Source organism: Nansenia antarctica, assembly GCF_963989245.1.
Source record: "Nansenia antarctica genome assembly, chromosome: 16".
NCBI lineage: Eukaryota > Metazoa > Chordata > Actinopteri > Argentiniformes > Microstomatidae > Nansenia > Nansenia antarctica.
In genome coordinates, this window is record NC_137686.1 from 16774880 (window position 1) to 16801508 (window position 26629).

The following is a 26629-nucleotide window of genomic DNA, read 5'->3' on the forward strand; positions in this document are numbered from 1 at the left end:
CTCTCCTCTTCTTTTTTTTCTCCCCTAAACTGGTTAACCCTCTCAGCCCGGCCCCCCTCTCAGCCCGGCCCGCCCCCGACGCCCTGCCCCTCCTCCACTCGCTGCTCCTGGTACCACCTCCAAGCGGAGGCCTACAGTAGCCCCCCTGATCACTTGAATAGCCCACATACTCTTCATTGAAATATTCCAAACATTTCTCTTTCAACCATCCAATTGAACACTTAGATCACTTGGTAAGTGTACTGTGTGTGTGTGTGTGTGTGTGTGTGTGTGTGTGTGTGTGAGAGAGAGAGAGAGAGATCCTGTCCGTCCCCAACAATTGTTGTAAACTGGTGGAGATCAAAATCAAAGGAGTGGTCTTTGTAATGCATGGAATGGAATGAGGAATCGTCTCAAACATGTGTTTAAAACCATTCCCTACTCTGGTCCATATGTTACAATGAGCCCGTCCTCCGATTTCTACCTCCACCAGCCTCGACTGCTGTCGACACAAGCATATGGATATAGTAGAGGAAAAACAACAAAGGGTTGAAAAAGAAGCCATGTTTATTTAGTTACCAAGGCAATAATCACAAACTTATTTCCCAGTTGGTCAAAGGTCACCATCATTTAACAAAATGTCCATGAACACATAAAAACCTCTGACATAATGTCATAAAATTCAGCGAGTTTTACCTAATGAAAACAAAAATGGCTTTCATGATTTTGAAAAATGGCAAACCAAATAAAATAATACTATTTCTATATGCAAATTTGAATGTTAAGTAGTGGTCATTCAGCTCAACCCACATCCAAAGTCCATTTGCCCAGGTAATGTTTCATTCTCATTAGAAATTACTGATCAGTTTACTACAGACAACAAAAAGAAAGTTATTGCACATACTATCGCAATCAACATATACTGTGCACACACACACAGACGCACACACACACACACACACACTTCATTAACACGCACACACCTCCCATTAACACGCACGCACATCCGATTAACATGCACACACACACACAAACACACACCTTCCATTAACACGCACATCCCATTAACACACACACACACACACACACACACACACACACACACACACACACACACACACACACCTTAAACGTTCCAAGGTCAAACCAAGAGTAGTGCCTACTCCCATGACATGATGCAGTAAACAAAACATTATTCAACAACAAAATAAAAACAAAAACAAAAACAAATATGAACATCTTTTACACTGGCTGACAGCCGGCTGACCCAGACCAGTGCTACCCGACCCTGATTCCAGATCCACCCAGGCCAGCCTAGTACAGTCCAGTCATGTGTTATCAAACCTCATCCGCACAGTATGAGTCCATTGGCTGTCATCCAACTGTGAAATAGCCGAAAAAACAATCTGTTTCTGCCTAACCTGCTTGTGTTGTACCTATATCATGTGTTTAAAAAAAAAAGAAAAAGAAAAAAAAATCTGTCCTTGTTTGGTTGGGAGAGTAGTGGTCGCTGGCTGGTCACAGGTTAGAAAGCCTGCAGGCGGTGGTCAGTAGGCGGCGCTAGCGGGCTCCCTTGCGGAGCTGAAGAGGATGTCGGCCTTCGTGTTGACAAAGTACGTCACCAGCAGGGAGGTTAGCAACACTGCTACTCCCACGCCCAACGTCAGCATCTAGGAGATGGAACCAAAGAATGGTCACTTTCACTCATTTTACCCACCTCAACCATTACCCTTTGTAGCATAAACAAAGCAAGTTAATCTTTTTTATATGTTTTGTGCACATTTCTGCTTTATTGGGATAGAGACGGCAGAGATTGACAGGAAGGACGGGTGAGAGAGAGAGATGGGATGAGATGCGGGATAGGTTGATGGCCGGAAACGAACCAGGGACCCTGCAATTACATGGCAATGTGCCTTAGGGAGCTACCCCAAACCAAGTTAATTATCGAACTCTCTTTAGCTTGACAATGATTGTTACCGAGACTCACTGAGGCATACTAGTCGAACCACTTAGACCTAATTAACGGAAGTGTCATGGATTAAACAGACATGGATCACGTCGGGTTAAGTGGTCCAGAGTGCGGTTTTACCTCCAGGTCGTGGCTGGCCACTAGAAAGATCCGGGCTTTGATGAATTTCCACCGCGACTCGGTCCACGTGCTGTAGTCTTTGGAAGCGTACTCCCCCAGCTCAAAGGCAGGGGACACGGCTTTGGTCAGGCGCACTGTCGCACGCACGCAGAACGCCTCCCTCTCCGTGCCGTTGGGCGGGACCGTACCTTGGACCCAGAGATAGGAGTACAGCTGAGGAAGAGAGAGGGAGAGGAAGAGAAAGGGAGAGAGAGAATTATTAGAAGTGTTTTTCAGCATCTGCGCCGAAGCATTGGTTTTAAATCTAACCGACAAACAGTCTAACAGACTACATACATCTGTCAGACTGACAGGCAAGACAGACAGGACAGACTCACAAACAGGACAGACAGACAAGACAGGACAGACTCACCAACAGGACAGACAGACAAGACAGGACAGACTCACAAACAGGACAGACAGACAGACAATACAGACAATACAGACAATACAGACAGACAATACAGACAGGACAGACAGGACAGACAGGACAGACAGACAGACAGACAGACAGACAGACAGACAATACAGACAGACAGGACAGACAGACAGAGTGTGACCCACGTCTTTGCTCTCGGAGGGCAGGTCGTCAGGTTTCTGGCACTCGGTCTGGGTCAGGTTGAGGGCCGTCCCAGTCAGGTTGGCCAGGAGGTACTGGACCAGCCGGGTCGGGGTCTTGGCCGGGATGGACTGCATGGCCACGCCGACGTAGTACTCTGGCGGGCTGGGCTCTGAGAGACACCGACACACGGCAAACATTAAAGACTCCGTACGTGCGCCGTACGGATGAGAGTCTGTGTCTGTGTGTTCATACTTGGATGTGTAACAATGTGTTATGCTCCTAATGTAAAAGGAGTATCAAGCGGACCCCTGACTGTAGCCCAAACTGGACCCAAACTGCCTTGACCCCGTTCCACCCGGCTGTGCACTGGCTTTGTCTGTTCTATACTGATGATGTAGATCTACGGGTGGGTTACATTTGACATTTTACACTTACACCATTTATCATCAGTAACTTACAATTAGAGATTACCGGGAACTGGAGTAACTTAGGGCTAAGTGCCGTACAAGGGCACACTAGTGGTGGTGTTCCCAGGTGGGATTTGAACTCCAGTCCACTATCCACTAGGCCAGTCCAACTCACTATCCACTAGGCCACCACCACTCCGTACTCACTGAGAATGCTCTTGAGTTCTGGGGCCATCAGCGAGTGGAACCAGGTGTTATTGGACTGGACCAGGAACCCATACAGCATCTGGGTAACCTGAGAGAGACGGACAACGTTCAGTTCACATCTGCAATTCCTGCTTATTGTCCCAATGAAGTTCCATTCAACGAGATGCGTGCGACATGCAATAGAACTTGAGCCCGGTCATGAAGGGTTGAGCCTCACTATTTTGGGGTCTGCGATGATGTTGGTGAGTGAGTCCTGTCCCCCGGCCTGCTTGTAGAGAGCACGAGCAACCATGGTAGCCACCTCAGCAAGGGCCTGAAAGGGGGGAAGGGGGGAGAGAGAGAGAGAGAGAGAGAAAGAGAAAGAGAGAGAGAGAGAGAGAGAGAGAGAGAGAGAGAGAGAAAGAGAAAGAGAAAGAGAGAGACACACACACACAGACAGACAGACAGACAGAGATAGGTCTTATCGTAACAAACAGAGGATCTCATTTCAAATCAATGAATACTGTATTGGGAGTTTCAGTGGTATTGCTATGGTAACAGTACCGTAGCAGTGTCAGTCACAAACTCCAGCTGTTCCTCCGGACTCATGTCAGGTGGATACGTCAGGTTGAGGTTGGCAGCGTTGTCATGGAGACTCTCGTAGAACCTGCGCGACGGTTAAACCGGACAAAACAAATCATCAACTATGAAGGAACCCATCCATATGTCAATCATTATTATTATTATTATTATTATTATTATTATTATTATGAGCATTACTGCAGTGATAAAAAACAAACAACCTTGACGACAACGGACTAGTCCAACTCTTACCTATTGTTGTAAGCCGATTGGTGGTCTGTAAGCACAATCCCTGGGATTGGCCGAGCTTTCAGGAAGCGCTGGAGGGAGGAGGGCGGAAGAGGCTGAGAGACAGTTGGCTCAACCAATGAGAAGCTGAGCCCGGCGCCGGCTGCCTTCAGGTTGGTCAACAGATTTGTAACCTGAAATAGAGAGAGCAGAAGAGAGACGGATAGAGAGGGAGAGATAAATTAGCGTTAAGAGGGGTAAAAGGGTGGAAGAATCCCATGTCTAACACAACCAAGTTGATTCACTCAGTGATTCGGCTAAACCTGCTCATTGCCCCCCCCCCCCCCCTGCCACTCACCTCCTCCTCCACACTGCTGTTCCTCCTGGACACGGGGTCAGAGTGGAGATAGAGGTTAGCGCCGTTGCGTATCCCCACCTAAAGGCAAGGAGGAGACATTACACATCAGATCATCATCGCTATTCTATGACGTGAATTTGTGTCCATGTGTGCTCTTACTGAGTTGGAAGTGCCTGTTTTTGGTGTGTGTGTGTGTGTGTGTGTGTTTACCCATGAAACAGGAGCATGTGTGTATGTCTTTACCTGTCCAACCTCAATGAATGAGTGAACGTTGTCCAGGTCGATCACAAACTGCTCGTGCTCCATGTCGTACACCATCCGGGAGCTGCCGATGTAGTCAAAGGCTTCCTGCCAGAAAGAGACACGTCATCAACACATATCCTAAATAAACACCCCGCAAATCATACACATGTGGAAAGACGACACACGCGATAACACATGGTGGGTTACATTACATAAGACACGCTGACGATTGATAGTGGACAGATCGATGTCAGAACTGACCCCTTGGAAGAAGGCGTAGAGGATGTTCCGTGGGGGAGGGGCTTCCTGCGTGACGGTACGCAGCGCCTGGGCGGCGGCCAACAGAGTGACGAACCCTGAGATGCTGCCCTCCGCCCCCGTCGCCACATCCCAGAAGAACGACCTGCTGTCCAGCTACAGATGGAGAGAAAAAGGAGGGAAAGAGAGAGAGAGAGAGAGAGGGGCGAGAGAGAGGGGAGAGAGAGAGAGAGAGAGAGAGAGAGAGAGAGAGGGAGAGAGAGAGGGAGAGGGGAGAGAGAGAGGGGAGAGAGAGAGAGAGAGGGAGAGAGAGAGGGAGAGGGAGAGAGAGAGGGGAGAGAGAGAGAGAGAGAGAGGGAGAGAGAGAGAGGGAGAGAGAGAGAGAGAGGGGAGAGAGAGAGGGGAGAGAGAGAGAGAGAGGGAGAGAGAGAGGGAGAGGGAGAGAGAGAGGGGAGAGAGAGAGAGAGGGAGAGGGAGAGGGAGAGATAGAGGGGAGAGGAAGAGAGTCATTTGTCTATAAATTACAAATCAATCAATAAACAAACAGAAAATACAACATACCCTGGCTGCTGCTATGACAACAGCCTCATCCTTCTTGTGGCCCTTGGCGGTGTTGTTGATTGGCCGCACGGAAGCCCAGACGTTGTAATCACCCAGAGGATCACACACCATCTCTGAGAGAGAGAGAGAGAGAGAGAGAGAGAGACAGAGACTGAGTAAGCGAATGTGTGTGTGTGTATACACGTATGTGTGTGTGTGTCTGTGTGTGCGTATGTGTGTGTGTGCGTGCATGCGTATCTGTCTGCGTATACATGTATGTGTGTGTGTGTGTGTGTGTGTGTGTTGACTATTCCCTTTCTTTCTGTTGACGTGTACCTGGGTTAACGCTGAAGTTGATGTCGTTGCGTCTCATGCAGGTGGCGGTGTCGGTGACGGCGTGCATGTGGGAGAAGAGCTGCATGGCACACAGAGGGTACTGCGGGGCACTGCCGTTCACCACGTGGTTGTTCTCATAGTAACACTGAAAGGAGGGAGGGGCTACATTTAACAGAATGAAGGGTAACCTACGTACGTACATACACACAACACAAACAGGGCAGGACCCAGACACCTAGCATGGCTAACTCAAGATAACTCTGCTTTTAAGAGACTAATAGACGCTGGGTGGTGTAGCTCACTTAGGCGCATGCCATGTAATCGCAGGGTCCTCCAGCCAATCGACCTATCCCTCATGTCATCCCTCCTCTCTTGCACCCATCCTTCCTGTCTTCCGGTCAAAAAAGAGACTAATACACACCCTCTATTCAGGTGAAAACAGTCAATGACCATAATGTGATGTTTTTTATCCGATAGAGTTTGATCCCTAATATTAATAACAACACACATTCGACTGAAGCGGTAGTTTAGCCATTTGACCTCAACCTCACCAAGTCTATTTCCTGTATGTGCAAATATACTTGGGCAACAAAACAATTCAGATTGTGTGACCCCGCCCCCCCTCACCTGTCGGATGACCTCTGTCTCGTTGTCTTCCTTCAGGGAGAAGACAGGGAAGGAGAACTCCTCATAGGAGAGGCCATTCCCCTCAGGGTTCCATACGGTGGTGTTACAGTGTGCCATGTCAGGCCCATAGCTATCAGAGTACACACCTACAGGGAAAGGTGGAAGACAATGAGAAGGGAAAACCAAGCACCACACTCACTAACCCAAGACTAGGGGTGGGACGATTAGAAAATGTCATGTCACGATTATCGTGGGCAAAATAATCGCGATCCACGATATTATCGCGAGAATTAAATTATTATTACTTTTTTATTTTTTTAATGCCAATAAAACACACTGTAATCACTTTAACTTAGATTTTGTTGTATTTTTAGGACATTTTAAGTCAGTAATTCAAATTCAGATTCTAGTGGCACATATCTCTGGCCATAATCCGGGTCCTTAAGAAAGAGCAATTCCTTTTCGGCCAATCAGCACCTTTCATTAACGTACCCAAGGAAGTTTAAAGAACGCACTCCCAGTGTTGCCAACTTCCAGAGCCCCTTGGCGACTTAATTAGTCAAAAGCGACCAGCGACAAATCTAACTTCCTTTTCTGGTCATTTGGGGAATTACTGTAAAGCATCTAACATATCCTGTATTCCACGGTTCACGTTACAACCGAGCTCAGGAGAGACGAGTAGGGATATAGTCTATGGCGAGCGAGGGTTGCCGTCTCCTCTCTCCCTCAACACTCACTCCCGCGGCCAGTCTGATAGCAGCCGCGGGGAGCGTACCGTTGTTCCCCGGGTCCTCGCAGGGGGTTCGGGCAAAGTTCGGGAAATAACGGACGGTTGTCATGTGTTTATACAGCATGGATGTTACGTGCCTAATGCCTTTGATGCGCACACTTGCTACTTGCCGCTTTAATCATTGTATTTAGCCTATAGCACAAGTCATGCATTGAATGTAACCTCAAGTGCTGAACAGTATTAAGTAAACCACAATATATTTGCTAAAGCTTAGGGGCGACCGTGCCTTTTGCAGCCATAGACTGTCACTGCCTGGTAATAACAAGGAAGGCCAATGACAGTATCCCGTCTAAAGTTTTTCACCAGCCATGGTGAGTAGGCTAGCATACGTTACCTAGTGACTGACTGACAAGGCTGACTTGACAGTAACGTTACCCATGCAGGCTGAACAATAGCGCGAGACAAGTTCTGTGAGGATATTCGCGCGCGGCTCATGTGAGGAATTGCAATTATATTACAGTAACAGTCGCTAACTTGACTGCAAAAGTAATGTAGCCTAGGCTGAAAAATAGCGCCAGACATTTGTTAAACACAGTTTATTAATAACATACGATTATGCGATTATTCAAATAATTAAAATTCTCCACGATTAAGTTATCGCGGGTGTTTTTATCGCGATTAACGATAAAAACGATAATCGTCCCATCCCTACCCAAGACTATAGGGTCATTTTGACCTCACCATTATGGGGGGGGTCATTTTGACCTCACCCTCATTGCGGGTAAGACCTCACCATTCAGACCTCACACATACCTGTGTTCTCGTTGGGACACTTAGTGTGCGGCGAGAAGCCCTGAGGCGGGCTAGTGTTGGGGATCACCACGGCGACCCCAGCTATCCGCCTGGAGGCGCTCTTCATCTTCATCATGACTGACCTGTAGAGGGAAGCGGTTGTGCGTGAGCGACTTGAACCTTGAATACCCTATAGCTGTATAGGCCTAAGGGTGTGTAGGGATGTCGTTAAGAGAAAGGTCCATAGGAAAAGAGTAGACGAACAATCGTTCATTTGAGCGTGTTTGATCCTAATGTGGGACAGAAAAATGTGTGTGTGTGTGTGTGTGTGTGTGTGTGGCCTACCTAGTGAAGAGATGCGACTCCAACAAGACCATATAAGGAGGATTGGGTCCTGAGCTCAGAACCCAGTCCAGAGTATCTTCTGACTCCAGGACATGGATCACACCTGTGTCACCTGATATGGAGGCTGACACACAGAATAAGACAATGTCTAGGTTAATCGATCTTCAACACAGCTACTGGTCTATTTTCAAGGCATTACCAGAACCACAGCAAAGATACAGTGAACAGTGAGCAGTAGTGAGAAGTGTGTGTGTGTGTGTGTGTGTGTGTGTGTGTGTCACTCACACTGGCAGCCAATCTGATGTGTCGCATTGAGCAGTCGGACACATGGGACAGTGTTGTTCAGCTCTATATAGATCTTCTGCTCGACGGCGTTACAACTCACATCTGGAAGACAAAAGGATGATGCAATTGCAGAAGCCAGTTCATTTGTAAATGGTGCATGTCATCATGAAAAAAAGGCTCTCGTTATTGAAGGTGAAGTGTACTGTATTATTATTACAAAAATACCAAGACGCAGCGATACATGATCATCCATGTCCTGTCAAGTCCAGAGAGGTGACATTTTCATAAGCAGTTTTTAAACTTAAATTTAAAAAAAAAAAATACGATTACAGGGAGGGACAGTCTCCCTGGAGTCATTTAGCCTCAAGGGCACACTAGTAGTGCTGTTTCCAGGTGGGATTTTAACCTTCTGATCACCAATCCAACTCACTAACCAACTAACTAGGCCACCACGACTATCCCTGGTGGCCTACTTTTAAATCACGAATGACCCCCCCCCAGCCAATGAAATAAAAACCGACCAGTGAACTTTTGAGATTAGCTAAATCCTACACGATGCCCTCCACTGTACTGTACTGTACTGAGAGAGAGACAGAGAGACAGAGAGGGAGAGAGAGAGAGAGAGAGAGACAGAGAGAGAGAGGGAGAGAGAGAGAGAGAGACAGAGAGAGAGAGACAGGGAGAGAGAGAGACAGAGAGAGGGAGAGAGAGAGACAGACAGAGAAAGGGAGAGAGAGACAGTGAGAGAGAGGGAGAGAGAGATCAGAGAGAGAGAGAGAGAGAGAGAGAGAGAGAGAGAGGGAGAGAGAGTGAGAGAGTGAGAGACAGAGAGAGAGAGGGAGGGAGAGAGAGAGACAGAGAGAGAGGGAGAGAGAGACAGAGAGAGTGAGAGAGAGAGACAGAGAGAGAGAGAGAGAGAGAGAGAGGGAGAGACAGAGAGAGAGAGAGAGAGGGAGGGAGAGAGAGACAGAGAGAGAGACAGAGAGAGAGATCAGAGAGAGAGAGAGAGAGATCAGAGAGTGAGAGAGGGAGAGAGAGAGAGAGAGAGAGAGAGAGACAGAGAGAGAGGGAGAGACAGAGAGAGAGGGAGAGACAGAGAGAGAGATCACGAGCGACGCGGTCACGCTGAGAGTGACTGACCTCTCCTCTGGTGGGAATATAGAAGTTATTTTTTTATTTTATTTTATTATTTTATTTTATTCCAGCGTCTTTGAGCCTCGGAAAAGCGCTATATAATTTAATGAATTATTATTATTATTATTAGAAGTACCAGCTAAGTGCAACTCAGTCGTTAGCTACCTGCTAGCTGCTTAATCAATCAACCCTAAAGCACCGGTTGGTTTCACTATCTGTGGGTAAGCGTTGATGGTGTAAACCAGATATATTGCAGTACATGCATACATGCAATTGTATGCAGTTGACAGGAGTGATGATGTTGGTATCTAAGCTAGTTTGGTTAGCTGGGAGGTACAATGGAACTGTGATCAGAGCACCAACACAGAGACCAACATCTATCGATCTAGACACGTGTAGCGCTATTAATATATATGAAAGAAACAGATCAACCAAAAAAACGACAAACTTACTTTTGCAGAGCCAACACACTAAGAACATTATAACCCATTTCGACGATTCCAACCCCATCTTCCTGGTTTGGAGGAACAACTGGTAAAAACACAGGAAGTGCTGTCGTTCCGGTTTCCGCTATGCAGACTTCTGAGGGTCTGACCTCATCAAAATGGCAGTGAAACATCTCCCTGCTGACACACATCTTTGTTCGTTTTCGCTTTATTTTACTCTACTTTGCGTTCCCCCAACTAAGAATGAGAGATTATAATCATTATAGTCGTAATTCACGTTTATCAATCTCCAGTCTACCTCCCCTTTCACAGGACCCACATCAAGCCTTTGATGTTCGGTCTACCATTCATTCATATACAATACAAGCATAAATCACTTCTGGATTAAGAGTCGTGCAAAGTCCACCAGTAAATTAGTTGAGATTTTATTACATTCTTTGACGAATTACACAGAGGTGCAGTGGCAACTCATTCTGCATGATTAATTTCTGATGTAAACAGGTCAGAAAAAAAACTGTGATGTCTAGTCAGGTTCTAGATCGCGGTTTCTAAACCACAACTCTCAGATGTTTGAGCTCAGAGATGGGGTGGCACTCACATGTACAGAATCACAGGAAAGGTAACGCAGGCAGCCAAACAGTCGGAAAAATAAAAAGGCTTAACAACAAGATATAATATTCTCTCATGGATAAATTGTAGGCAATCTAACCGACTACCACCCATACTTTCTTACCACCCATTTTGTGTTTTCTCTATCAAAGGGAGAGACAAACTGTAGTCTATATAGAATAAAGTGTGGATGTGTTTCGCTGAATGGATTGATAGACATTTCTCCCCCATCCGTGGTCCTCTTCTTCAGGTCCTTTAACGGAACTGCAGGGGGCTGACGCGCAGACCAATCACATCCTTTCCGATCTCCGTCGCCTTGGAAATAAGAAAAGGTTAAAAAGGTCAGAGTAAATAAGTAAGTAAAACTTTATTTCTATAGCGCCCTTCACAGCACGAATGCACAGGGTGCTTTACATCATAAATAAGGTATGAAATGGGTGAAAAGAAAAGCGCAAACAAACATCATCAGAGGGTCATACGTCACTACAACCAAGCCGTTATGCCATTCAGTGGCATAATCTTTTAGAAATATCACAAAGCAGACCCCTAGCGACTCATTGTAGTTTGAATCTCAGACCAGTAACAAAGCCAAATACATGTTCAGTTCCTTATAATTTCATAATTACAATTCATATCAAAGACGAGTTAAAAAATAAAAACAGGTTATGCTGCGACGGAGCAGCTCTCCTCCTCACTGACCTGTGTGACCTTGCAGACCTGGCCCTTGAACGGAGGGCAGTAGCAGGCCCCGGACAGAGGGCACTTCTCCACGGGCCGCCCGCGGTACAGGGGCGTGTAGGAGGCTGCGCACAGGTCAAATGGATTGTGGGGGTCGTAGTTCAGCTGGTGAGCGTCTGTCAGGGTCTTCTCGCACGCAGCCAAGATCTTGCGAGTCTACGAGAGAGATAAGGGAGATGTTTTGCGGTCTGAGCTGCTATAATGCCTGAATTTCCCCCTCTGGGATCGATAAAGTACCTATCTATCTATCTCTATTTATGAAAGATCGACATGACGCTTTCACTTAATGCGACCATGAAAAGGGTCGCAGCCACTAAACCACATCAGCAGAGGGATGGTTACCTGCTGTGCCACCTCTGGCTTGGGTCCTAGTTCAAGCAGGCGTCGGGCGAAGCCGGCCGCCGTCTTGAAGTTGCGCAGTTTGAAGAAAAGGTTGAGTGCCGTGCGTAACACCAGGACCATGTGGACTGGCTGGAGACTGCAGTGGGTGAAGTAGGCAGCCATCTGGAGGAAACGCCGACGAACACATCAGATTAAGGGAGGAAATCGCTGGCTAGTAGTGTCTTCTATAATCGAGTGACGTGGGACTAAATGGATAAATATCGTAGAGGGAAGCGGAGATGATCAAACACAATGACAATACCTCACACAGCCTTTTCTGCTGGTCCAATGTGTCTTTAGGCAGCTTCTTCCTCTCCGTTTCCATGGTGAGGCCAACGATGTATTCTCTGCAGATAGTAATCAGCTGCTGAGCCTGCAAGAGAGACAGTGACCTCAATCAGACATCATCATCGTCATCGTCACCAAGGTGAAACCCGCTCAGCCCAACCGCGGCAGGCGTAGCTGCGTACCTCGGCGATCTCCTGCTTGTTGTCGACCACGAGCAGCGGCACGGACAGCAGGATGGATCGGAAGCGGTCGACGGCCTCCTCGAAGCGTCCGGCCGTGGTGAGCTGGTAGCACTGCTGCAGGCGGGCGATGAGGTCGGAGAGGCGCAGGCCCACGGCGGGCAGGCCCTGCTTGGCCCCGCAGTCCTTCCAGTTCCTCTGGGGGTGCCCGCGCAGGCAGGGCAGGGCTGGCAGGCCCAGGTAACAGGTACGACCACGGGTCAGGGTCTGCATGAACAGGGACTTGTAGGGTCCGAACTGGACCACTCCAACCTGGTCATGGAGCAACTGGAGAACAGAGAGAGAGAGAGAGGTCAGAATACCTGTATTGGTTGGTAGGTAGGTGTGTATTTTGTGTAGGGAAAAGTGAGAGAGACAGAGAGAGAGAGAGAGAGACAGACCGAGAGAGAAAGCAAGTCTGTCTTGAGTTGCAGAGTGCCATTTGACCTCACCCTCATGGCGGTCTCGAAGGAGCCAGCCAGGACATGGTCCACAGGAAGCTGGGAGTTGTTGCACCACATCTGGGTGGGGCTCATGCCCTTGGTGGGCGGGACAAAGAAGCCGTCCTCAGCTCCTCCTCCGGCACCAGCTGGCAGCTCCTAGTGGTAAAAAAAAAAAAAAAGAAGACAGAATGACATTGCTCAATCAGTGCTGTGGGTAAAGTGTATGGAGTGAGCGCAGGTTAAAGAGGATATGACTGTCTTACCAGCTCTGGAGGCAGGTCCAGATCCTCCTCCACCTCCCAGCCTCCTCCCTCGTCTTTCACTACACCCTCTTCCCCTAATCCATCCTGGGCATCCATGAAGCCATCTGAGAGAGAGAGAGAGAGAGAGAGGGTGCAGGGATGGGGAGAGAGAGAGAGAGAGAGAGAGCAGGGAGAGAGAGGGAGCAGGGATGGAGATGGAGAGAGAGAGAGAGAGAGAGAGAGCAGGGAGAGATAGAGAGAAGGAGAGCAGGGAGGGAGAGAGAGAGAAAGAAAGAAGAGTGAGAGGGGGAGAAAGAGAGGGAGAGAGAGGGACAGCAGGGAGGGAGAGAGAGCAGGGAGAGAGAGAGAAAGAAAGAAGAGTGAGAAAGGGAGAAAGAGAGCGAGTGAGTGGAGGGACATGCAGTGGGTTTGTGAGTCAGGAATAGGCTCTACGCGCCTCTGCTCTTATTCCTGGTGGTCTTGAGGAGACGCTCACCCTCGTCCAGCTGGAGCTCAGCATCCTCTCCCCAGCCCTGTTCTCCTGGAGCATCCACGTCCTGGTCCGCAGCCATCTGACCAGCCTTCCCTGCAACACACACACACACACACACACACACACACACACACACACACACTTAACATCTCTAGTACACACATTCTGACCACTATCAATCTAGCATAGCAAATTCAATAGGCTATATGCACACTCTCTTCCGCATTCCGACTCTGCCATGTACTTCATTTCCGATGTAGCTTGAAACATATAGTTTAAAGCCCTTTTCCTTTTTACTTGCTGCGGTAGCGCAAGATTCCTGGATAAATCGACCCACATCGGTGATTGATAGCTTCAGTAAATCTTGCAGAGAAAAAAAACAACAACGCAGCCATGGTTTTTAAATACGCACGCCGGTGGGGGGACGTGACACCGGAAATAGTCGGAAGAGTCGGAATGCGGAAGAGAGTGTGCATATAGCCTATTCAATACACCTGATACAAAGATCAGGCAGAACCCATGAAGCTCCCCCGAGTGTCTAGGTCTATGGTGTCAGGGTAGCGGGCTCACCCTTGGCAGAGATGGCTCCCTCAAAGAAGCCCTTGGACACGGTGAGCAGGGGCCAGTTAGTGTCCAGGGGGTTGATGGGAGGAGGAGGCTGCAGGAGCTGGGCTTTAGGATCCACCTCCGGGATCTGCAGAGTTCAAGCATTACTCATGCTGCACAAGCCCTGTGTGTGTGTGTGTGTGTGTGTGTGTGTGTGTGTGTTTTATTGGTGTTGAGCGTACCGTCTCCTTCTCTAGGTCAAAGCTTTCCTTCAGGGCCTCCGCCTCTTCATCCATTCCATGAGTGGCAGCGGTCAGATAGGCCAAAGACTCTAAACATACCAGACACAAACACACATTAACACACAAGCAGTTTAGGCCAATCGGGTCAAATCAATCCACTGATGTCATAATAGTCAGAAGAGGGACAGGCCAGGGTCGAAGAGAGAGGGAGGGGACGGGAGGGAGGGAGGGTTAAAGGGGACTCACTCTGCCCACAGTTCTTCAGGATGCGGACCCTCTCGCTGACGTCGCCCAGGTACAGAGCGCCCTGGTAATGTCCACTCATGTCCTTCCTGATCTCCGCTACAACACAGCGAGCAGACGGAAGATGTCACACACACACACACACACACACACACAACTCTGACGCACAGAAACACTGCGTCAAAGACAAAACACCCACTCCTCTTTCAGTCTCTCTCACCTATCTTCATCATCTTGCGCAGCTTGGCCAGGTTGCCGGTGATGAGGTAGAGGAAGGTGAGCTTGTCGAAGTTCTTGGTCCTCTGGTAGCACATCTCCACAACCTGGTGGTGACCCTGCAGCAGCGCAGCCTCGCCCAGACGCTCCCAGCAGCCCCGCTCATCCAGAGCCTTGGCAGCCTCCAGCGCCACCTACAGGCACGGAGAGGGAGAATCACACGAAAGCCATACAGAACATTGAGACAGTCCACATTCCCCACCCTTTTTCCTTTAGAAACCTAAGAAGTGTTTTGGGGAGTACATTCTTACACCACATATACCCTTAGAGAAGTGCACACTAGAAGTGTACATTAGGTATACTACAGAAAAAGTGTTCTCTCAGAGGAGTTGGAACCTGGGGGTGTGAGACTCACCTCGATGTTGCCACACTCCAGAGCCAGGCTGAAGCGCGTCTTCTCGTCCTTGACGAAGTGCAGCGCCACCTCGGGGTAGCCCTTCTTCTGCAGGTAGGCGATGATGGACTGGCCCACCAGCTTGGCGTTACGCACCATGTGCAGCACCTGAGGGGGGGGGGGGGGGGGGGCAAGGGTTAAAGGTCAAATGTCATGAACCTTGCTTACGGGAAGTGAAGAGACTAGCCATGAGAGAGAGGGAAAGCACGCGCGCGCGCGCACACACACACGCACGCACGCACGCACGCACACACACACACACACACACACACACACACCTAACAAAGCTAACAACACAGACTGAGACCATCCTCACCTCCTCATACTTGCGGTTGACCAGGGCCAGTTTGAAGCGGTACTCGGTGGGGTCGATGGTCAGCACGCGGGGGCGGCACTCCCGGTCCAGACAGTAGACGCTGTTCCCTCTCACCCGCGTCACGTAGATGGGCAGGTCCAGAGTCCGGATGATTCCGTGGTCACTACAGGAAGAGGACAGAGGGGAGTTGAAGAGTACTGCGCTCTCAACACCAAAATGATTGTGAAGCGAGTCGGATCTGATATAAGGGCTTCTGTGTGTTTATAAATCACCAGCTCATCTCTGAGGTAGTGGCTGCTGCAACATAAAAGCTGCTTCTATCTAACTGCGTATTAACGAGTTGATGTGGTGTGGTTTGGTATGCGTTCTTAATCACTCTGAGCTGAGGGCGTATTTGGTATGGTTGGATGTGATGATTTCCTCATTCCGTTCCAAATGAGCCCCGTAATCTGTTTCCTACCTCCACCAGCCTCCCCATCTCTGATTTCTACCTCCACCAGCCTCCCCATCTCTGATTTCTACCTCCACCAGCCTCCCCATCTCTGATTTCTACCTCCACCAGCCTCCCCATCTCTGATTTCTACCTCCACCAGCCTCCCCATCTCTGATTTCTACCTCCACCAGCCTCCCCATCTCTGATTTCTACCTCCACCAGCCTCCCCATCTCTGATTTCTACCTCCACCAGCCTCCCCATCTCTGATTTCTACCTCCACCAGCCTCCCCATCTCTGATTTCTACCTCCACCAGCCTCCCCATCTCTGATTTCTACCTCCACCAGCCTCCCCATCTCTGATTTCTACCTCCACCAGCCTCCCCATCTCTGATTTCTACCTCCACCAGCCTCCCCATCTCTGATTTCTACCTCCACCAGCCTCCCCATCTCTGATTTCTACCTCCACCAGCCTCCCCATCTCAGTTTCCTACCTCCACCAGCCTCCCCTCCTCTGATTTCTACCTCCACCAGCCTCCCCTCCTCTGATTCCTACCTCCACCAGCCTCCCCTCCTCTGATTTCTACCTCCACCAGCCTCCCCTCCTCTGATTCCTACCTCCACCAGCCTCCCCTCCTCTGATTTCTACCTCCACCAGCCTCCCCTCCTCTGATTCCTACCTCCACCAGCCTCCCCTCCTCTGATTTCTACCTCCACCAGCCTCCCCATCTCTGATTTCTACCTCCACCAGCCTCCCCATCTCTGATTTCTACCTCCACCAGCCTCCCCTCCTCAGTTTCCTACCTCCACCAGCCTCCCCTCCTCAGTTTCCTACCTCCACCAGCCTCCCCATCTCTGATTTCTACCTCTACCAGCCTCCCCATCTCTGATTTCTACCTCTACCAGCCTCCCCATCTCTGATTTCTACCACCACCAGCCTCCCCATCTCTGATGTCTACCTCCACCAGCCTCCCCATCTCTGATTTCTACCTCTACCAGCCTCCCCATCTCTGATGTCTACCTCCAACAGCCTCCCCTCCTCTGATTCCTACCTCCACCAGCCTCCCCTCCTCAGTTTCCTACCTCCACCAGCCTCCCCTCCTCTGATTTCTACCTCCACCAGCCTCCCCTCCTCTGATTTCTACCTCCACCAGCCTCCCCATCTCTGATTTCTACCTCTACCAGCCTCCCCATCTCTGATGTCTACCTCTACCAGCCTCCCCTCCTCAGTTTCCTACCTCCACCAGCCTCCCCATCTCTGATTTCTACCTCCACCAGCCTCCCCATCTCTGATTTCTACCTCCACCAGCCTCCCCTCCTCAGTTTCCTACCTCCACCAGCCTCCCCTCCTCAGTTTCCTACCTCCACCAGCCTCCCCATCTCTGATTTCTACCTCTACCAGCCTCCCCATCTCTGATGTCTACCTCCAACAGCCTCCCCTCCTCTGATTCCTACCTCCACCAGCCTCCCCTCCTCAGTTTCCTACCTCCACCAGCCTCCCCATCTCTGATTTCTACCTCCACCAGCCTCCCCATCTCTGATGTCTACCACCACCAGCCTCCCCATCTCTGATGTCTACCTCCACCAGCCTCCCCATCTCTGATTTCTACCTCCACCAGCCTCCCCATCTCTGATGTCTACCACCACCAGCCTCCCCATCTCTGATGTCTACCTCCACCAGCCTCCCCATCTCTGATTTCTACCTCCACCAGCCTCCCCATCTCTGATTCCTACCTCCACCAGCCTCCCCATCTCTGATGTCTACCTCCACCAGCCTCCCCTGGGTGTGTGTCTGGTGACTTACCCCGAGGTGAGGGCGTATTTGATGTGGTTGGAGGTGGTGTAGATGAAGACTCCACTCTCGTCCCAGGCTCCGCTCTTCACGCGGATGTTCTCGTGAATGTTACACAGACTCTCCAGCTTCCTGTTGCAGATCATGATGGCTAAAAAGAAACAAACACAAAGAGATGTCAATATTCAAGACTGAATATTGGGATAGGTTTAAAAAAACGTAAACATAAAAAATAAAAAAAAGTTAATCTAGTTTCAGGTTGTCAATAACAGCTGGAGAGGGAGGGAGTGAATCTGGTCTCAAAGCAGAGGAGAGAACAAGCCCACAGATAAGAGGGTGTCTTTCTCTGATAGGGATCAGTGTGAGTGTGTGTGTGTGTGTGTGTGTGTGTGTGTGTGTTTTTACAATTTAGAGATTTAGCAGACGCCTTTATCCAAAGCAATTTAGAATCAGAGATTACAGGGACAGTCTCTCTGGAGTAACTTAGGGCTGAGTGCCTTACAAGGGCACACTAGTGGTGGTCACCAGTCCAACTCACTATCCACTAGGCCAGTGTTTCTCAACCCTCTCCTCGGGGCGCCCCAGCCGCTCCACATATTTGATCTGTTCCACCACCAGCACACCTGATTCAACTAATCAAGTACAAACCATGTGCTGGTGGTGGAACAGATCAAATATGTGGTGCGGCTGGGGCGCCTCCGAGGAGAGGGTTGAGAAACACTGCACTAGGCTACCAATACCCCTGTGTGTGTGCGTGTGTGTGTGTGTGTGTGTGTGTGTGTGTGTGTACACAGTATACATACCGTGTTTGGCCAGCAGGGCCACGTGGCTGGTGTCAGAGCTCCACACGACGTACTTGACCTTGGCGATCTTCACCGTGGCCAGCGAGCGCTTCTGCTGCACGTCGAACAGCGTCACCCCGTCAGCGTCGCGCAGCAGCAGGGAGCCCGTGCCCGCGTAGAAGATCTCCTCACAGCTGGGCACCTGCACCTTCTTCACTATCTCATTCTTCAGGTTCTTGATCAGCAGCTGGGCAGAGAGAGGGGGTGTGGGGGGTTAAACTCATTCAACACACATCATCACCGCACCTCAGTGCTCTCCAACATTCCCCTATTTCTTCGAAAGAAACAAAAAAAGAACTCAAAAGAACTCAAAATTTAAAAATATCTACTACAGCTATTCTCCCTGATGAAACGTCCTGTTTATATACACCCGTGGAGGCGGAAATCGGAGGACAGGCTCATTGTAAATGCATGGAATGATTGGCACCATTCCTCAGTCCCTTCCACGCGTTACAATGAGCCCCGTCCTGCCGATTTCGGCCTCCGCCAGCCTCCCCTGGTCTACACTTACCGAGTGCATGCGGTCCAGCACAGCAAACCTGTTCCTGGCGACCCACACTGCAGTCAGACCGGAAGACCTCTTCCCCTCCGGAGCTGCAGTGAAGGTGAACACAGGTTTAGTGACTTTCCTCTTTTTTTACTTTTTACGTACTTTTTTCTGAGTGGGGCAGTCCCACTCATATTTTTCATTTTATTGGACAGATATAGTGAACACAGACAGAAAAGAAAGGAGAAGAAGGGAGAGAGGGCATTTCTGCAGGGCATGGGCCGGATTCGAACCCATGCCGACATGGGCATATGTATGCACTGTAGACCGCAGTGCTAGACCCCTGGACCACCCTGGGCCGGTTTCACAGACAAGGCTTGAGCCTAATCCTAAACTAAAAAAGCATCTTCAATGGAGAGTTTACATTGAAAGTGTGATTTAGTCCAGGAGTAGGCTTAAGCCTCGTCTGTGAAACCGGCCCATTATCTATGAAGGCTGATGCGCTTTAATATGAAGTTAGACATCATACTGTGTATACATCAGCTTGGTGAGCAGTTCTGTCATTCAAAGAGGCCTTGTAATGATGGGAAACTAAAAGTAGGGCTTTACCGTCAGGGTTCTGAGAGTCGCTCTCTTTAGGGATGGAGTACAGGTCATAGGTGCTGTTCTCCAGGTTAGTCGCCCTCTGGGGAAGGAGGGAGAAGGGGGATTTCAACAATTAGAGACAATACATGTGTGTGTGTGTGTGTGTGTGTGTGTGTGTGTGTGTGTATGTGCGCATGCCTGTGTGTGTGTGTATGTATATCTATGTGCATGCCTCTGTGTGTGTGTGTGTGTGTGTGTGTAAACATTGTAGAAACACTCACAGTGCAGAGCAGGACTGCATTCTCTGCGGGGTTATAAGACATGCTGAACACGGGGAACTTGGACCCACTAAAACAGGAAACAAACACTGGTTAGTTGATCATGTGACCACAGTCTGACTCACCTGTTCATACAACACCAAGCACACTACTCAGTAAGACAAAGACATGCTCCACACACAGACACACACAGACACACACACACAGACACACACAGACACACACAGACACACACACACAGACACACACAGACACACACAGACACACACAGACACACACAGACACACACACACAGACACACACAGACACACACAGACACACACAGACACACACAGACACACACACACAGACACACACAGACACACACAGACACACACAGACACACACAGACACACACACACAGACACACACAGACACACACAGACACACACAGACACACAGAGACACACACAGACACACACAGACACACACAGACACACACACACAGACACACACACAGACACACACACAGACATACACACACAGACATACACACACAGACACACACACACAGACATACACACACAGACACACACACAGACATACACACACAGACACACACACACACACACACACACACAGACATACACACACAGACACACACACAGACATACACACAGACACACACAGACATACACACACAGACACACACACACAGACATACACACACAGACACACACACACAGACATACACACACAGACATACACACACAGACATACACACACAGACACACACAGACATACACACACAGACACACACAGACATACACACACAGACACACACACACAGACATACACACACAGACACACACACACAGACATACACACACAGACACACACACACAGACATACACACACAGACATACACACACAGACACACACAGACATACACACACAGACACACACAGACACACACACACAGACACACACAGACACACACACAGACATACACACACAGACATACACACACAGACATACACACACACCTGCGCAGCTGCATGACGGCCGTGTCCTTGCTGCTGTTGAAGTCGAGCTGGCGCAGGAAGCGGTCCTTCACGTAGTACAGCATGTTGCCATAGACGGCGTACGCCGGCCGCTCCCTCTCCAGCTTGAACACCAGCATCCCACTGTCATGACCTGGGGAACACACAGCCCTACTGGTTACACACTGTCATGACCTAGGGAACACACAGCCCTACTGGTTACCCTCTCCACTGAAGACCAACAAACACCTGAATACATCCAGACTCAGTGTGGCTTCTCACCGTGTCTGTCTATATGTCAGATTGAAAAGTGCCATTATCATTGTGTGTGTGTGTGTGTATGTGTGTGTGTGTGTGTGTGTGTGAAGTTACCTGCGGCGAACAGGTTGAGGTTGGGGTGAGCCCCCAGCACCCAGAAGCGGTCGTGGTCCCTGCGGAAGGTCTGCACGCCGGTCCTCTTGGACATGTCCCACACACGGATGCTCTTGTCCTCCGAGTTGGACAGGATGAGCTCCTGGCGGGGGTGGAAGACGGCGCAGGACACGTTGTTGTAGTGCCCCCTGCAGGTGTCCAGCTCCCACGCCTTGGACTCTGGAGAGGGGAGGTAGAGACAGGGGAGTTGTTTTAAAAAAAAACATTAAAAATGGGAAAATGGGAAGAATATCTAGTGATGGTGTGTAAGTTTCAGCAAGTTGTTGTGGTGTAGAGATACATTAGCAGGAAAAAAAAAAAAAATCTGCAATTCGTATTCATATGCAGGCACACGGACGCGCACACGGACGCGGACGCACACACACACACACACACACACACACACTTACCGTTCATCCTCCAGATCTTGACCTGCCGGTCGTCAGCTCCTGAGACGATGAGGGGCATGGTGGGGTGGAACGCCGCCCAGTTGACCCCGCGGTCGTGACCCTGCAGCAGGCAGAGAGGAGGGGGACACACACACTCAACAACCCTCATAACACACCTCACAACACACCTCTACCAGCCTCAGCTCTCTGCTCAGAACTCACACTGGCTCTCTGGCACCAAGCTCTCCTTCCCCCCCCAGCTCTCCAGAGGTAATGGGGGGTTCCTGGTTTCTACCCATCCGGAAGCACAGACAAAGTACTGTCGTCTCTGGACGAGAAACTCAACAACAACACGCTTCTCACCTCGAGGACGTGCTTGACGACGGCGTCGGACGCTCCGAACAAATCGACGCCCGAGATGCCGCGCACCTCCGTCTCCACGGCCCCGGGGGAGAGGTTCTTCTTTCTCAGACCTGGAACCAACATGCAGAGCACCACGCACAAGGGGAACCGTATACATGTTACACAGGGGCACACGCATACAGGGAGAGGGAGAAAGAGAAGGAACGATGGTACACGTTAACAAAACACGCTCAGGTAGATACTAATACCAGAGGGGAAGAGAGTGTATGATTGGGGTGGTCTCACACACAGGCTTCTACTGTTGGACTACTGAACACACACACAGGGTTCTGGGAGCACACACACAACCGTGGTTCTCTGTTTAGTTCTAACTCAAGTCCAGGAACAATCATCATCACCATCATCATCATCATCATCATCATCACATCAAACCATCATTGATTAGGTTAATTGATCACCAACACACAAACAGTGCAACAATCCCCTGCCTTTAGATTACAGTTAGCAGTCAATCACAAAGATAACTTCCTGGATTTGAGTCAGAACACAAACTTAATCCAGACAGAACACAGTTTGCATCTGTGCCTCCAGCCCACAACAAGAAATCACATGGTGAACAAATAGTCCAACAGGAACAAGAGATGTCATGGGCCGCAACTGCACTAGGAACCATTGTGCAGGGGTGGATGTTTCCAGGGGGAGCATGGGGACAGGAAGAGGTGGGATGGGGGTGGATTTGGCTGATGGGTTGGTGGTGGGTTGGAGGTGGTGGTGGTGGTGGGTGGGTGGGTGGGGTTGTAAAGAGGCTCTGATGGGGCGTTGGAAGGTGAGTAATTGTTGGGAGTCCATGCGGTTAGGTTATACTGCAAACAAAACATCTTGTTGGACAGCAATGTTCGAATCATGCCAAGAGTTAATGCTTGCTGACTGAAAAGCGTATATATATATCACGCTATAGGGAAGATGATTAATTATCAGTACAGGGGTAGGCATTGACCATGACATTCGTGAGTTTGTGAGGAATGTGCTCACAATGAGTCGTTAGTAGTAGTCAATGGTAGGAGTATGTGTGACTGACAAAGCTGACTTGAGGCATATCATGAGGGGTGCAACTGGCCAGGCGTTGTCTGTCTAGTTATCTGAAGCATCCGTGCATACACCGTGGTCCTCGTGTTGAACAGTGACATGCATACACCGTGGTCCTCGTGTTGAACAGTGACATGCATACACCGTGTGGTCCTCGTGTTGAACAGTGACATGCATACACCGTGTGGTCCTCGTGTTGAACAGTGACATGCATACACTGTGGTCCTCGTGTTGAACATGTCTGGGAAGTCTGGGAAACTTTCCGATAATTTCCAACGTTTCCATATGGGTTTGCATTTGTTAAATGATCGGAAAGTTTCCCAAACTTATTTGAATTTTGCAACCCTAGTAGTGAGAATAAACAGAATGTCACACCTCCCAGACAAACAGCCGCGTGAGCTCAGCTGTGTGTGAACAGGCGAGAGGGACATACGGGACATACGGAAGACACATGCATGCTAACTATGGTGAAACAAAAGCCCAAGGTACAGAAGGCCCGTTCTGATTCCTCGTGTTGTGCATGTGTGTGCGTGTGTGTGTGTGTGTGTGTGTGTGTGTGTGTGTGTGTGTGTGAGAGAGAGAGAGATGCGTATGAAGTAGGAGGTAGGAACATGTTAATGGGTTATTGAACGAGACAGGACAGGTTCAGTGATGGAGGGACAGGTAAGAAACACCATCAAAGACAAGAAGTAGATATTAAAAAGCATGCAGAAGCACAAAAACACCTCTCCCGTATTTACCTGCCAATGACGAGTCTGTCTCAATAAGTGTCTTTCCAACCCCATTTAACCAGCTCCCTCTGTCTAAAACGTAACAGACACCCCAAGCCCTATCCGCTTGTTAAGTCGTGACGTGTTTCCGGGTCCAACGTTGGCTGAGGCGCTGTCTTCGAAATGCCGAAATAATAATAATAATAAATTATATTTATATAGCGCTTTTCCGAGGCTGAAATACCCTGACAATATGGAGAAAACGGGAAAGTGCTGTGTCCCTTGTTGTATGAATAGATCCGAGTCTAAAAAACGATTAAACTGTCATTCTACCGCTGTAGTTCACAGGTACTCTGGTGGAGGGAATTTCTGGTTTGGACTCGGAAATGGCTAAACGTCACTTTTGACGTCAGACTTAACAAGCGGATAGATATGGTCCTAGTCTTCATCTGTTTTTCCTCACCCTGTCATTCACCCTAATGTTTACCTGTCTATCTCAACTGAAGGGAGAGGTGTTTCTGCAAACAGCCCACACAGAGATCTCTACAAAGAGGAGAGGAAGGGGGTTCAGGACCTGTCTTCCTCTCCATACCCCCCCCGCCCCCCCCACACACACACACATCCCCAAAACCCCAAACTCCCAAATTCCAACCCGTGTCCCTCCCACCCATCCCCACGCCCTCACCGGAGATATCCCACACTCGCACGGTCTGATCCAGGCTAGCGGACACCACCAGGTCCTCTGAGGGGTGGAACTGGGCACACATCACATAGTGATTATGGCCTGTCAGGACGCTGTGGGGTAGAAACAGAAACAGCAATAAAAATTCACTCTGAAAGAGTACTGATGCTTTTCTTTTTATAATAATGATAATAATAATAATAATAATAATAATAATAATAATAATAATAATAATACTACATTAGACTTATATTTCTACACACTCAAATACACTTTATGTGTCATTGTTTTACCCATCTACTCATAGGAGACTGAATACAGTCAGGGACACACTTACCAGACACAGGTCCTGGACTGCCAATTCCAGATGCGGATGGTCTGATCATCGGAAGCACTGAGGATCCAGGGGTACTCCTGGAGAGAAGAGGAGCGGAATTACCATTTCAGAGTCAGTGCATTCTATGGATCTCTGTGCCAGGAGCATAGAGAGCAATGTAGATTCAGCTCTGTTCCATTCTCTCAGGCCAGTAGCACTAGGCAGCCGTTCTCTGAGTCTGAGTTTGTAAACACTCACATGATGGAAGAAGGTGGTCCGGATGTAGTCCAGGTGTCCAAGGAGAGTGAAGAGGCAACGTCGCAGCTTATAGTTCCACACCTAGTGAAGAACGACAATTAGGCTAATTAGGGTTGAGAATTATGAAATCCTCTAGATAGTTCTGCTGATAGTTCTGTTTGTAAGATACTATAACATATACATATATATAATAAATGCCGTTTAGCTGACGCTTTTATCCAGTGCATAAATTTTTCAGTACATATGGTCCCAGCGGGAATGATGTTTGTTCAATTGAAACCTCTAGGATCAGAAACCTTTCGGAGAGTGAGTGAGTGAGTACTGTACGTGAGTGTCTTAACCTTGATCTTGTAGTCATCTCCTCCAGACACGAACAGGGGCTGCTGCTTGTGGAAATCAATTCCTCTGACAGGCCCTACAATTAAAAAAAACACCCGAAATTACAAATCACCCAATTACAAATTGTTACAAAAGAATGTGAAAAGATTCTACATCACATCATAAGATGATCGTTTATTCACCATCATGCTCATCAAACTTGTCGATCAGTGTGCACATCCGATAGTCCCACAGCTGGATGACACCGTTGTGCAGACTGGCCAGGATCCAGGGCCGCTTGGGGTGGAAACTCAGCCCTGGGGGGGACAAGACAATCAGCCAACTACATAACCAACACCGATATATGAATATGACACCGACACTGGAACCTGGACACTACACTGAACACTGAGCACTTTAGTTAGTTTAATGTTGGTTGTTGTTGAATGTAATGTCTGATTGCCTGAAATGTCTTAAATGTCTGATTGTTTGTTGATTGATTGAATGTATACATGGTGTTGTGTTTTTATAAAAACCAATAAAAAACACCAATATATGAATATGATCAATGCTAAAAATTAAACATAAAACTGGAGTCTGAGTGATTCGGGATTAGCTTTCTGGCACATCAAAGCGAAATATTAGCAAATTAATGAATGACCACACTGTATGTCTGGAGGTAAACATAGCACATCTACGGAACTAATGATTCGTGTCACTTTACAATAACAACAGAAAGACGATACTTAAAAAAAACAACTTGAAAACGGTGATCGTTGCGTTAGCTCGCTAGCTAGTAGCTAACGTTAGCTTACCTTTAACACGGGCTGACTTCGTCTCAAATTTAGTCAACATCGTCAATAAGGCGATGATATATGCTGGTGAACGTACGATAATAACACTGTAATACGACTTCACTGAGATATTATAAGAGAAGTGTCAGTTAAATTCCTCCTAGGGGGCTGGTTCACTCCATCTACTCCTGACTGCTTCCTGACACGTCGACGTCAGTGTCTTCCTGTTTGGGAACAATAAAGTTCATGCGTTCAACAGTCTGACGCAGA

At 48.8% G+C, this 26629-nt stretch overlaps 2 protein-coding genes across 2 annotated transcripts; both read right to left on the reverse strand.

Moving 5' to 3' along the window:
* Positions 1–550: 550 nt before the first annotated feature.
* Positions 551–10239, reverse strand: ncstn (nicastrin). The gene is made up of 17 exons (XM_080546641.1): positions 10173–10239; positions 8587–8688; positions 8302–8425; positions 7978–8099; positions 6435–6580; positions 5808–5952; positions 5493–5605; positions 4935–5087; positions 4674–4778; positions 4431–4508; positions 4097–4266; positions 3827–3929; positions 3501–3596; positions 3284–3371; positions 2672–2838; positions 2069–2281; positions 551–1649 (listed from the first exon to the last, which is right to left on the reverse strand). Exons 1-17 carry the CDS (start codon positions 10228–10230, stop codon positions 1527–1529), a joined length of 2106 nt encoding a protein of 701 aa, XP_080402767.1. The 5' UTR covers positions 10231–10239; the 3' UTR covers positions 551–1526.
* Positions 10240–10589: 350 nt separating this feature from the next.
* On the reverse strand, positions 10590–26536 carry copa (COPI coat complex subunit alpha). Its single transcript, XM_080546785.1, has 29 exons — positions 26381–26536; positions 25769–25882; positions 25589–25662; positions 25248–25328; positions 25011–25087; positions 24677–24786; positions 22196–22305; positions 21854–21953; positions 21405–21623; positions 21036–21186; positions 20014–20080; positions 19757–19832; positions 19172–19254; positions 18622–18847; positions 17831–17969; positions 15596–15758; positions 15241–15387; positions 14830–15019; positions 14613–14708; positions 14367–14455; positions 14149–14272; positions 13582–13671; positions 13107–13210; positions 12853–12999; positions 12365–12688; positions 12157–12267; positions 11856–12017; positions 11475–11669; positions 10590–11090 (listed from the first exon to the last, which is right to left on the reverse strand). The coding sequence occupies exons 1-29, from the start codon at positions 26418–26420 to the stop codon at positions 11031–11033; spliced, it is 3669 nt and encodes a 1222-aa protein (XP_080402911.1). The 5' UTR covers positions 26421–26536; the 3' UTR covers positions 10590–11030.
* Between the last annotated feature and the right edge of the window lie 93 nt (positions 26537–26629).

Coding starts and splice junctions, on each gene's coding strand:
- ncstn (XM_080546641.1), bottom strand. CDS start 10,230: ATGGGGTTGGAATCGTCGAAATGGGTTATAATGTTCTTAGTGTGTTGG. Junction 4,267..4,430: donor ACAGCAGTGTGGAGGAGGAG/GTGAGTGGCAGG, acceptor TCTCTATTTCAG/GTTACAAATCTGTTGACCAA. Junction 3,930..4,096: donor CAATCGGCTTACAACAATAG/GTAAGAGTTGGA, acceptor ACCGTCGCGCAG/GTTCTACGAGAGTCTCCATG.
- copa (XM_080546785.1), bottom strand. CDS start 26,420: ATGTTGACTAAATTTGAGACGAAGTCAGCCCGTGTTAAAG. Junction 15,020..15,240: donor TGGAGTGTGGCAACATCGAG/GTGAGTCTCACA, acceptor CCGTGCCTGTAG/GTGGCGCTGGAGGCTGCCAA. Junction 13,672..14,148: donor GGGAGCCATCTCTGCCAAGG/GTGAGCCCGCTA, acceptor TGTGTGTTGCAG/GGAAGGCTGGTCAGATGGCT.